Consider the following 13096-nt stretch of genomic DNA (forward strand, 5'->3'; position numbering starts at 1 on the left):
TAAACACATTCTCGTGTTTTGGAAGGCAAATCACACACATGGAGAGGTGTAATCTGATTTCCCATTTCTGTTTTGCTTGGGTGAATTTTCTATTGTTATAATATATGGGATTTAATGGTTTTATAACTGACACATTTTTGATCACACACACCTTGAAGGTTCAACCCTTTAGGCATTGTAGGCTGTGTGAACACACCAACAGAATTGTGGACATGATTTGTGAATGCTAAATGATCTTGAAAAAGTTGTCAACTTGTAGTGTTAGCTGTAAAAAAAATGGATAGTCATAAATCAGGAATATATGGTTTATTGTTAAAGTTGAAGTTAGTTCTAATATTACCATTTCTCTCTCTCTCTCTCTGAGACCAAGCTTAACATTTTTATGACAGTTTTTTGAGATTTTTGTCCTCTATGAACCTATGTGTAACTTTTTTTTAATTGACGCACAAGGGTTAAGAATGGCCTGTTTATGAGAAGCACTAAGAATAACTCACTGTCATTGGCTAAATGACACAACTTCCTGTCTTTCTTTAGAGTGAGTCTATCAGCATCCGTAACATTAACAGAAACACACTGGTTTTGATCAAGAGTAGTGCATCTTTTATTCATTAGATCTACATGAATCTGCATCTGTTCCAACCAAATAAACAAAAAATAAAACAGTAATAGCTTTTACAATTTAAGTCTTGCTGAGAGTGAACTGAAAACAGACTTTTAATTTACTCCGAACTTTTAACTTCACGTTAGTTGTAGTATTTGTTCTTCTATAGGTGTGGAATAGTTATAAAAGGGGATTGTTGCGTAAAGTTACAATAACTGCCCCATATTCCTGATAATACAACTGTCTAATAAGCAGGAGATGCTCAAAGTTGTCCATCGTGTTCTGTACTTCAAAAAATAATAATAATAGGCTATATAACCTTTACAAAACAATATGTAGGCAAAAGAAAAAAATAAAGATAAATAAGACTCTCATACAGTATATTTATATCAGTCTGTTTCATATCAAAATCCAAATTATTATTATTTTTTTAAATAAGCATAATAACATTTGTAAACCACATTTTTAATAACCTGGACATGTCCGTTCATGCCCAAACCCTGCATTCCATTAAACACTGCCTGACAAATAAATACATTCCTGAAAATAAAACACATACTTCAATACTTCTAAATTGCCTACTGTAAATATAATTTATATATACCTAATTTCTGTGCAAGAATCAAATGTGACCAAACATATGATCCTGGCCCCACTGATATGTGCAATACAGGTTTGAGCAGAACTTATAAACACTGGCACACTATCTAACTCCACGCATACAGTTGCTTTAGTTTGCTTACAGTTTTCTGTGGGACCTACTGGCTTACAAGGAAGAAAATGTACAACTTTTATCAGTCTCCATGCAAGAAAATCACAAATATCTCACATATCTGGACAGGCATGCTTCAGGTCGTTCTTCATCACATTTATTTTGCTCTTTTGGTGAGTATTACGTGTAGTCTCATGTGCTTCAAATCGTCATTGGTGCTAGACGCTCCTTTGGGTCCTTTGAAATCCATAGTTGCTTTACTCTCCTTCAAACTATGGTGTCTTGGAAGGTTGAGATTGAGTCTTGTAATGTCCCTCATTCATAAGGCAGAAGAAAGCAGTCCGGAGTGTTGGAGACTCCATTGGAATCCATTAACCAGTGATGCAAAATGTGGCTTTGCTTCTTTATTCAGATCAGAAAGTTCCACCACATGGTTGTCAGTATTTAGCAACAGGAAGGATCCCAGCCGTCCAGGCTTTTCTTATTAAAAGTAGTCCTGCTGTGAAGTACAAACTGTGAAGCCATACCGTAGGCTATGTGTTGGTCTATATACGATTCTATGGAGTGCAGCAGGCATGGGAGTAGTGCTACAGGACAAGACAGAGAGTGACTGCTGTGCTAGTTTGGTATATAGACATGTGGAGAGAACTGGTTTGGGACATTGAGGGCTGTATTAGCTTTAGATTGCTCCACACCCGTCCTATATCACATTTTCAAAGAGCTGCATGGAGTTCATGATGTTTTCGTCCTGGAAAGCAGAAAGAAACAGTTATGACCGTTTGTAATGGTTGGCTGGCGTCAACCCTAACCTTTTCCCTGCCATTGACGTAATTTTCCGGCTTTCACTGTTAGACAGTAGGGGGCGTACTTACATTCAAGTGCTGATAAAAAAAAGAATGCATGAAGCTAGAATAACATGTTTTTGTTTGTTTGTTTAAAAGCAGAGGGTCTGTTTTTTCTTTTATTGCATGTTTAGATATTCATATCAACAAAATATTCTGGAGGCCATATAGGTTTTGTGAAAATGTTCAAAAATGCTGGTGGTGGCTGGACACTATTTACATACATTTGAATTGAATGTGATCATTTACATACAAATGGTTATATAATTTTGCACTAAATAATGCAAACATTGACATCTGAAGGGATTTAGGAATATTTACGTATGTTTTGGCACTGAACTGAATGTGATTCACATAAGAATATTTATTAATATTTATTTATTTTGACATTGAATGGAATGTGATAATTTTCATAAAATGGATTCACAAACTATTTACAAATATTATTTTAAAATTGAAATGAATGTGATATATAGGCCTATATAAAAGATTTTAGAAACATTTTACAGACATTTTCACATTGAATTGGAAGCAATAATTTACGTATTAAACCGTTAACACATTTTTGCACTGAATTAAATGTGAGCATTCAAAAAGAAATAGTTATATGAACAATGTACTGTACGAAAAATCTGAATGCAATAATTTACATAAGAAGCATTTAACGAGCAATTCACATGAATTTTCCATTGAACTGAAAGCGATCATTAACATGACACTGGTTTTATGAACTATTTACTAAATTTTCACCTCAAATTGAATGTGATAATTTAAAGAATGTAATTTTTTAATTATGTAAGAATGGTTACACACATTTCAAGCCAAAATTTGTGGGTAAATACAAATATCAACTTACTTTCTGACAGGTCTCAATAAACTCCTCAATGGTGACCACACCATCTCGATTTCTGTCCATTTTCTATAAGAAAGTTATAAAGTGTAGACGATCTTAATGCTCTAGTAAGATTGTGTGTGTTGAGTGTCTTCATATGCATAAATGTGCTTGTTATTGGTACCTGGAAGAACTTTTCCACATGTTCAGATGGAGCTTCATCTCGCACACTGGGGTATGTGTACCTGCCCATCATGTCGTAGATTGACTTCATGATTAACAGCATCTCCTACATGCACACAAACACACACATGCCACTTATTACTCTTTGAGTCCGCTTGACAAAAGTATCAGTGATAGAACCTCTGGAGCATTACAGCATAAAGGTTTGGTGAGCACCTCTTTAGTGATGTAACCATCCTTGTTGATGTCGTAAAGGTTGAAAGCCCAGTTGAGCTTTTCGGTGACAGATCCTCTCAGCAACACGGACAGACCAATCACAAAGTCCTGCCAATGAGAGCAGCCGAGTCAGGGAAAAGGTAATAAAGGGTAATAAAGAAACACTATAGCCCCTTTCACACAGAGCGTTGATCCCAGAAAATTGCCATAGAATTGCTGGAGTGCCTTCTGTGTGAACGTGAACACGTCCCGGGATTAATCCCAGGATGGGGACCTAGTAACATTGCTGGGATTAGTCCCGGAATGCGCCGTGCGTGAACAAAAGGCAGGACCAATGCCGTAATGTCGTAGTGATGACGCTGAAGCTGAGATTGTTTGCCAGCCTAGTATAACGGTATGCGATACGCTATTATATGATCGAATCAGAAAAAAAATGCACTAGTGTGGTTTAGAGAGAGAAATCGCAGATCATAAACAAACTTAAAGTCCCCATGAAATCAGAATTTATGTTTTTTGGCTTTTAGTATGAATATGTTAGCCTTACTGTTATCTATAAGCTAGAGTGCTTCCAAAACAATGACCAAATTCACATTTACAAAATGTAAGCATTCAAAACTTACAGTCTCACTTCCGCCAATATGGATCAATGATTTTGATGACATCACTCTGCACTTCAGCTTCTCATCAGACTTTCTGTCCAATCAAAATCTCTCTAGAATCTAAAGAGTCCCACCCACTACATTATAAATAGATGCTGAAGCTGCGGCTGAAATCGGTCACTTGTTTGCACATTTACTATTTTCTACATGATAAGTGGCACATAGTACACTATGGAACGATTCAGACAGGGTAAATAGGCTTTCCATTGTGGCGAATGAAGTCTGGTTTCACGTTAGTGTCACGCGAAACGCCGCAGCACACCCAGTCTGCTCCAGTCCAGAGACACGATAGCACAGAGCGGATCATATGATCAAGTCGGCGCAGACCAGAAAACGTATCGGACCCATTTGAATTCTGCTCAGAATGCTATACTTTAAAAGTGATTTGGAGATTAGGATAAATGGTTAGAGATTAAGAGGAAACTGTGGCTTTACCGAGTTTAACGGCTCCGGCCGAGCAGTGATATAAACTAACGCTATTGGCCATTTTAAAAAAAGGGGAGGAGTTGTTCGATATGTCCCGCCCTGTTTTCCTGTTTCAGTGGTAATTACGTCAACAAATTGAATAATGCTGTGACATTCAAGGCAATTCAGCAGGCCTTTAAGACGCTTCGGAGACATTACACATCACATCCTGATGTCATGTGTCTTTACGGGATGTGTGTGAACGCATAAACAGATTCCAGAAAATCACTGGCAGTGTGAATTAACCAAAATCAAACGATCCTGGGACAACTCCCGAGACACATTAGCATTGTATTTTCCGGAATCTCTGTGTGAAAGGGGCTTAGGAGTGAATAAATTCTCACCTCAAAACGAATGGAGCCATTTCTGTCAAGATCAAATGCATTAAACAGGAAATGGGCGTATGTGGTGGCATCTGAGGGAATAATGAAAAAAGATCAGTAAGATATAAAACTTCAAATTAGTCTCCAATCTGAATTCATGCCAAACCAAAATACTGATTTAGTGAAAAACATTTGTATTTACCCCCTTGGGGAAAGAACTGAGAGTAGATGGTCTTGAAAGTTTCCTCATCAACCAAACCACTTGGGCACTCCTTAAATGGAAAGAGAGGCACATCTAATTAAACATCTAATTAAACAGATAATGGACTAATTCTCACTGTGCCACATCGGCAGCTCATGAAGGCTTTAAATAAGAGCATTGTGCTAATTTTCTGCCCTATATTGTACACATCTGCTTATGCAAACAGAAAGAACAACATTTTCAATCCCAAAGCTTTTCTTTAAAGATGAACTGTCATTTTTAAAAATTAATTATACTATTTGTGCTGCAGACATGAATGATAACTAAATCATGCTGCTTGTTGAGGACAGGTGTGCTAATACTTTTTAAACAACCTGGTTGAGTTATAACCTGCTGAACTCAAGTCCATAATATTTTGGTGTAGATTCTTTTGACTTGATGGGTCAGTGAGAAACCACCTAGCAAGCAACCATCCAGAATACTTGGGAAACAACCTAGCAACAAACCAACAACCACCCACAGTACCCTACAAAATACTTGCCCTGGCAAAACCCCAGAATTTGCAAGAAAGAAACCACCTAGCGATCCCCTCGCGACCGCATGACACACTAACAACGATCCAACACAAACACCCTAGCATTGTGGTCGCGAGTTGAGTGGTTAAATGTGAAAAATCTGGATTTTTTGCAGTTCTGTTCGGAGTTTGTCATACAAAAATGAAATCCTTTTTCTTTAAACTTAGTGCTTTGTTAATATATAGTGTTAAACACATCACTTTTTCCATAACATCGATTTTATTCCCAGCTAACAGGGGGTGTTCTCAAAACGTTGGCTAATGTTCTGGCAAGGTTCTCTCAAAGTGGTAGCAAACATTCTTCCAGTAACATTAATAGAACATTCGTTCAGAGTTATCTGATATCTTTAATAATGTTCTCAAAACGTTAGCAAAAAAAACAAAACAACATTATTCATGGAAAAAAAAAATCTGAAACGTTTCATTCATAGAATGTTTTTTTTTTAATGTTACTTCTGTAATGGTTACTGTTTTATGATTGAAATTGCAAAATGTCCTATAACTAAATAGAAAACGTAACATTTTGCAGTCTAATACATTTATTTCATGCATGGATTATTTTGACGGCGCTTTACGAGCTTGCAGCGTCATCTGCGGGACAGTTTGCCAGGGTTCAAAGTGCCAAATTCGAGTAAAATTTGCCATTGAAATATGTTACTCGCCAGTTGCCCGGTAAAGCCAAAGCACAGCATTGTGTTTATTTTCAGTTTCAATTCACAGTAAATGCTAGTACTTCTCTGCAAGTGTTGTGTGTTTGAGTCACTTATAATTTGCTTTTGGGAACCCAACATGCACCAACAATCTTCCCAAATTCATAATGTCAACAAAGAGAAGTATTAAGGTCTCCCAGCGGTTTTCTGCCAAAATAAAAGCTCAATGGTTTAACGTTTGAAAGCAAATAACAACTATACATTTTAGTATTATCATTTTACTGTTGTTCTGTAAAATAACTTAAATATCAAATAATAATAATGATAATAATTATTATTATTGTTATAAAAAACTACAATAATAATAACAAATCCATTAATACTTTTATTTCTTGATTTCACAGACAGAGTTTAGATTAAGCCAGGATTAGGCCTAGTTCAAGGCATCTGTAGTTTTTATAAACATGCCTTACAAAAAAAAACAAAAAAAAAAACATTACTGGTGTGCATCTTGAGGCAAAACAATGGTAGCGACATATTTTATTTGTCAGTGTAAGTTGCTTTCAGTTAAAACAGCTCAAACATGCATTCTAGTCTGGGACTAGTCTTAACCCTGGAGAACCCAAGAACCCTTTTCTTCTTTGGAAAATTATGAACAGCATTAAATTACTGCTATAAGTTCACTGAACACCAAAATATCCACTTATTAAATTTTAACCCTTTATTCCCTAATTTAGGATTAGGGCCAAATTTGACCCATTGGGCTTTAGGCGTATCATGCCATCCTGGTACGACTCAACCTGTTCACCTTGAAAGTTCACGTCAGGCAACTCAAAGCCTTTCTTTCGTCAACTGTAAGTTTTTGCGGCACGATTTGGCTCCATCTGTGGGCTAGCAGTCTCGGCAAACGGCACATCTTCATCACTGGACGAGTCATTGGACGAGTCACTGTCTTGGGCAGAAGATTCACCACCATCACTTTCATGCGGTTGAAACAATTCATCAGAATCGCTATCGCTGTCCAATTCAGTGCCAAAGTCACTATCATCAGCTTCAAGTTGCTCCAATACTTGTCTTACAGTGATCTTTCTCTGTTGCTTTCCCTGTCCTGAAAAGGGAGCGGCCATACTCCCTGAAAAGATATACTAATTCATTAATCTCTGTCCCTGTACTACTGAGGTAACTTATTAAAATATATTATACAAATGAAATTATTTCAAGGCTTTAGCCAAATACAGGACTGTCACCATTCTCCATCAAAGTCACTCAAAGAACCAAAGGGTCATTTTTGACCCGACATTTTTTTTAACCCATACACCCAGAGGGTAATTTTTGGCCCATCGTTTTTTTAACTAGCTCAGAGTCGCTAATTTATCCAAAAAGAATATAAAACGTACTTCTAGGCATTCTGCAAACTAATACTAATAAATAGATTAACAAAAAATACACAATTTTACCAACCGCTGGTTTGCTGAGAAGATTTTGTTTGGGTAGGTTTCCAGCTCAACAAAACAGCATGTGGTCAGCCATCTTGTTGCTACCACTCTGGCACTTGTGAGTTCAATATTCATCCACTAGGTGTCTCTATGCAGGGGCCAGAAGTGGCACTCTGGGCTTTTGAAGTTAAATTTGAAAATTTTTTGGTTTGTTTGTTCATTTTGGGTAGCAGCAATTAACAGCGGCCAAATTTGACCCCGTGGGAATATCCGTGGAAGTGTTACTAATTTCTCATTGCACAGATAGTTTGTTTCTGTGTTTCTATATACAAATGTCTATACAATGTGGGGGTCTAAAATCATTTCAGAACATTAAAGCTCAATATAATTTACAAGGTACATCTTTTTATATGTATTTGCGAATAAGATCGGACCTTCGGGCATTTGGGTGCCTTGGGACTCCCATTTACCTATTCACCCACTGCACAAATTAATCCTTCCTTCTGAGAGATCTCCCTCTTCTGTTTCGGTTATTTATCGGTATCTTCTTGAGCATTCATACAAACCCTTATCTATAACAACTGTTTGGGCCAAGGATCTTAATGAAGATGTGCATGTTTTATTTTCGGATCAGGTATGGAGGATGTTTAAGCGGTCTTCAAAGAACCCCAATCATCAAATGATACACTGGAAATTACTACATTTACTTGACTCCTATGAAACATTTCTATATGAATCTATCCTCCTCTCCCAAGTGTAATCTTTGTTCTCAAGGATCTCTAGGTACGTACTTGCACTTCCTTTGGGACTGTCCCTCTCTCTCACCTTTTTGAACCCAGCTCTCACAGGACTTATCATATCTGTTGGACACTGATATTTGTTTGACCCCACACCATTTTTTTAAAAACGATTTAAGGGACCTTACCTTATCCATTCAACAAAGATATTTTACTGTTAGCCGCTCTCACAGTAAAAAAAAACAAAGAAAAAAAGTTAGTTAACCGCTGGAATACTCTCAACTTCTCTCAATTTATGGCATGCTGCTTTTGATATTGTGTCAACTTTTTTAACATCTATGTAATTAATTAATTAATTAATTTTATTATATTTTTTTGGGTCTACATTCTATGTTTGTATTTTTATTTTATTTTTTTGAAGTCTACCAGGGGTGGGATGGGGTGGGTTCTAGATTTGTATAGTTGCTTTTTTCTTTGTATTTTTGTGTTTCTTGACTTTAAAAAAGAAAACCCAATAAACAGTTGTTAAAAAAAAAGAATAAAAAAAAAGTCTATACACAATGTAAAGTATTTGCTTTGCCTCGATTCTTTACTCGAAGCTTCTAACACAATCACAATTGTTGGCACATTTGCCACATCTGGTGTTCAGACTTGTTTTGTCAACACCAATTTTTTTCAAATCAGCTGTTCAGACCTTCCGATACCGCATGAAGTTCGAAGCTTCAAACGTCATTATTCACATGGTATTGTAATTTCGATTCAAGCATCGGTACAGTTTGTGATACAATAGTTCTTTGAAAACTGTGTCGGAGCCCAGGTATCAACCGTCCCATCACTACTTGCAACAGTCTTGATAGTTTGACCGCTGACCAAACACAGTAAACACTGACCTACCTCAACATTAACCCTTATTTTCCACCTCTCCTTCACAGACACTTACATTTTTGAAGCCCCTATAAAGGGACTGCAGCTCCTTCTTGGTGAATTTGGTCTGAGCCTGCAGCTGCTCCAGACCCTCAGGCTGATGTCTCACCGTGGACAGCTCTAGGTCACTGTCACTGCTGTCTATGGGAGAGAAAGAGGAAAAAAAAGAGAGAGGAAGAAGGGGGAAGCAGAGAGAAAAAGAGGGAAGGGGTCGGGAAGGGGGTGAGTGTATGGGATGCAGGGTGGGATGGGGTGAGAGAGCATTTAAAAGTGGTTGCAAGGAGAGAGAGAAGAGGTGAAAGCAAAAGAGTTAGCATAAAAGTCAAAGACAGGCAGGAAGAGGATAGAGATGGAGGTTTGATAGACAGGGTAGCAATGTGATTGACTGCAGATGTCAATGTGAATTATTTTATTTTAAGTGTTTACATACTATGGCACTAAAGCAATTATAATGGGTGGATTTATAATTGGTGGGTTTAACTATTTGTTTCTTCTCAGCTCTGCTAGTGTCTGGATATGAGTTAGCATATAGTCATCAATCACATAATGAAGAAAGAGCTAAAGAAAAGAAGGTAGATAACTCAAATAATAGGCCGATGCTTACACTCACCGTCTTAACAAAAACAGACAAAAAGTGAGATAGGGTGGTAAGAGAAGGACAGAAAGGGAGAGAAAGAGAGAGAAACAGAAAAGCCACAAAAATTAGAACAAAAATCACACAAAAAAGATGAAGGTCTTCAAATAATCAGTGTTATATTGTTAACTAAAACTAAAAATCTATGATCAATAAGTTATGACAACAATCATCAAAATAAGTTAAGCAATTTTCAACTTTTTTTTGTTATACAAGATTTAACAACATTTTTAAGCCAGTTTAATGTAATTTAAGTTCAAATGATTTAAATATCCAAGTTGATTGTACTTAATGTAAGGCAGCAACTTTTTTTACAGTGAAAATTAGTAAACTCATTCAAAATATTAATATATACTATAAAGTATATAAATAGTACTACATACTAAATAATACTAATACTAAAATATCACTGCAAATAATGAAGCTTTAGGGAACAAAAGATATTAAAATGAATTAAATTACACCAAAATATTAGCTTTTTAAGCTTCAATCTAACAAAGAATTGTAAGATTTATGCTTATTATAAGAAAAAAAATGTGTTATGGGGTAAGAAAAATCCACTAAATTCAAAACAAATTCTCTGAATATTATATGCAATTTTGCCTCTCAAAGTAATTCTGTTTTAAGGAAGTTTAGATATTTTGATAAAATGCCAAATTTAATCAAATTTAACCCAGAATATTCGTCCAAGTTCATGTAAATATATGACATATAAACAATATCAAAAGGCTCCATTTTCAACCAACCCCTGAAATGACGTTTGCTAGCGACTCTCTCTCTCTTACCTGTCTCAGTTATGTCTATGAGTCCGAGCAGATGCATGAGTTTGAGAAACATTAAGACCAGGCAGACGATGCCCACGGTCTGTAACCCCTCTGTCTCCCACCTCACACTCATCCTGACACTCTGTCCCTCAACACTCTGTCACAGCACGTCTTCCAACGCTTGTTCTTCCAGGTTAGTCCTGTTTTAGACTGTTAATTCCACAAGCTTCATGAATGAATCATAAAAATCCTGTAAAGCTGATAACATATTTGAGGTACAAAGATGGGCAGAAGTCCCGTGTCTATAAATATCTGGTCCGCTTTTCCAAAAAGTCAATAAAACATGGAAGAAACAAAAAGATGACACTTATGGTGTCATTTTGTCTTAGCCTTGTGTCCAAAATGACTCTGAAGTCCAGATATATGCTGGTAACTCTCATCTCTCATTATTTCTTTGCCTCTACTCTTCTCACGTCTATTTAAAAGTTCACTCTGACACAATTTTCAGAGGGAATTGAGAAAACTCCCACTCAGGAGACAAGTTTGTCCCAATTAGATTTAGACACAACCCTAACATGAATCTTGAACTTTGACATGATGATAAAAAATATGCTTAAAATGAATGAATAGACTACATAAATCTTTCAAATGAATGTTCCCTGACAAGGAAGTAAAAATATTTTATGCTTTTGATAGGGTTTTATTGTGGAATGGAATTTAATATTATGCCCTTTTACAAAGTCTTGATTTTGATTTGGGGTGTACATAGTCTCAGCCTCAGACGTCACGCCCACGGAACGTTGGCTAAACGTCTGATGCATATGGTACACTTAACTGGAAACACTTCAGGAATGTCGAAGTCGTCATCTGATTGGTTGAATTTTATCGGATTTCCGGGGGGCGCGAGTGTCGCGTTTATTTTCGGTCCGCCGGGAAACAAATGTCATGACGCCAAAACCCCTCGTGGAAGAAGACAGCCGTTGTTTTTACAACTGAGACAATGAGCGCTTACCACGATCAACTAAACGCTGTATTTTCAAAAGTATGTGAAGTTCGCGGCTCCATTGATGCAGTAAACTTGCACAAGGTTCTTGAATGAATAATTTATTAGATGCACGCCGGTCTGTTATTGTAGGGACATTGTCACGCCCCTAAATATGACGCGGTACAAAACAAACTGTGATTGGTTGTGTTACATGTCAGTCAAACGTCCTCTTGGGCGGTCCTCGGCCAAGAAATGCTGCGATAGAGTCCAGACCTTCTGCCGTCAGTCTGAAGGTCTGGCTATGCGAGACTAGGGTGTACATGAATAGTATACCCTGCTTTCATGCATGAATGTTCAAAAAACACATTATTTTTCACATATTTTGTACTGTTGCAGCACCTCTGATCCCAGTCTGTCTGAAATGCTCTGGGATGCATTTCCCAAAAAATCATTAGCCAACTATGATTGCAAGTTCTTTCATTACCAATATTACCAATATTCTGTCATTAACAATATATCAACGATTTGGTGTTTCCTAAATCCATAGTTCCAATGAACTATGAGTTCCAATGAAAGCAAACAGCATCACAAACTTACATAGTTGGAACTACAGCTCTTAAGCTGTGGTTAGAAGCATATTCCTTGTTAAAATGACATATGGACTTAAATAGACCATACTCTTGGACACTAAGTAAGCAAGTCGTACTATGTTGGTTAGGCAGTGAGTTACGTGGTTGTATGGGAAACGTAGCCCTGTTTAGTTCCTGTTACTATGAAGCCCCTCCTTTCAAAAAGCGCAGTGTGCTCTGATTGGTGGGCTGGATCAGTGTTGTGATTTGGTCTTTGGTTTTGGAAATGCCACGCCCCTAACCATTACCACAAGACACTACCACAACTCAACCAGGCCACGTTCCCTTTATTTTGCATATTCGTTGGGCTGGAATTATTTAAATGAGGAATATTTTGAAACCGACGTTCCTGGAAGAAAACTCAAGGCTACAGTCGAGGCATTTCAGGGAGTTCAGAATCAGAAGTAGTGCTTACTGATATAGAGAATAACTCCCTTTGTAACTTTGCAGACCTTTTTCATGCTCACACAGTAACATACAGTAAAGGAAGTTGAAAATGTGGCTCTTTAATATTTGAAGTTGTTGGAATAGATACACACTCATAAGGTGCCCTAAATCCTGCTTCCCTTGCCTTGTGAACCAGTTTCCCACGATTAATTGTTCTCTCTGTATTTCAGCCTTTGTGATATGACGTAGATCTACAGAGACTGTTCTTCATTTATCCTCCTACTCGCAGCCTTATTCACTGCTCACTTGCCAAGTGTGATCTTTAAGATTTTGTATTGCAC

The 13096-nt window shown here is 37.1% G+C and overlaps 1 protein-coding gene across 2 annotated transcripts in view; it reads right to left on the reverse strand.

The window, feature by feature from the left end:
• Positions 1 to 577: 577 nt before the first annotated feature.
• Positions 578 to 13096, reverse strand: part of kcnip3a (Kv channel interacting protein 3a, calsenilin) — a 73733-nt gene continuing 61214 nt past the window's right edge. Inside the window, exons 3-9 of one of the 2 annotated variants that reach the window (XM_082187520.1) lie at positions 9373 to 9493; positions 5036 to 5105; positions 4855 to 4925; positions 3387 to 3494; positions 3172 to 3276; positions 3012 to 3074; positions 578 to 2061 (exon numbers count right to left, since the gene is read on the reverse strand). In XM_082187520.1, the coding sequence (XP_082043646.1) occupies positions 2014 to 2061; positions 3012 to 3074; positions 3172 to 3276; positions 3387 to 3494; positions 4855 to 4925; positions 5036 to 5105; positions 9373 to 9493 (586 nt within the window). In that variant the 3' untranslated portion in view covers positions 578 to 2013. Of the gene's footprint in view, positions 2062 to 3011; positions 3075 to 3171; positions 3277 to 3386; positions 3495 to 4854; positions 4926 to 5035; positions 5106 to 9372; positions 9498 to 13096 lie in introns of both variants that reach the window. The other variant, XM_082187521.1, reaches the window with a different exon arrangement.

This window comes from Leuciscus leuciscus, assembly GCF_965113295.1.
Source record: "Leuciscus leuciscus genome assembly, chromosome: 13".
NCBI lineage: Eukaryota > Metazoa > Chordata > Actinopteri > Cypriniformes > Leuciscidae > Leuciscus > Leuciscus leuciscus.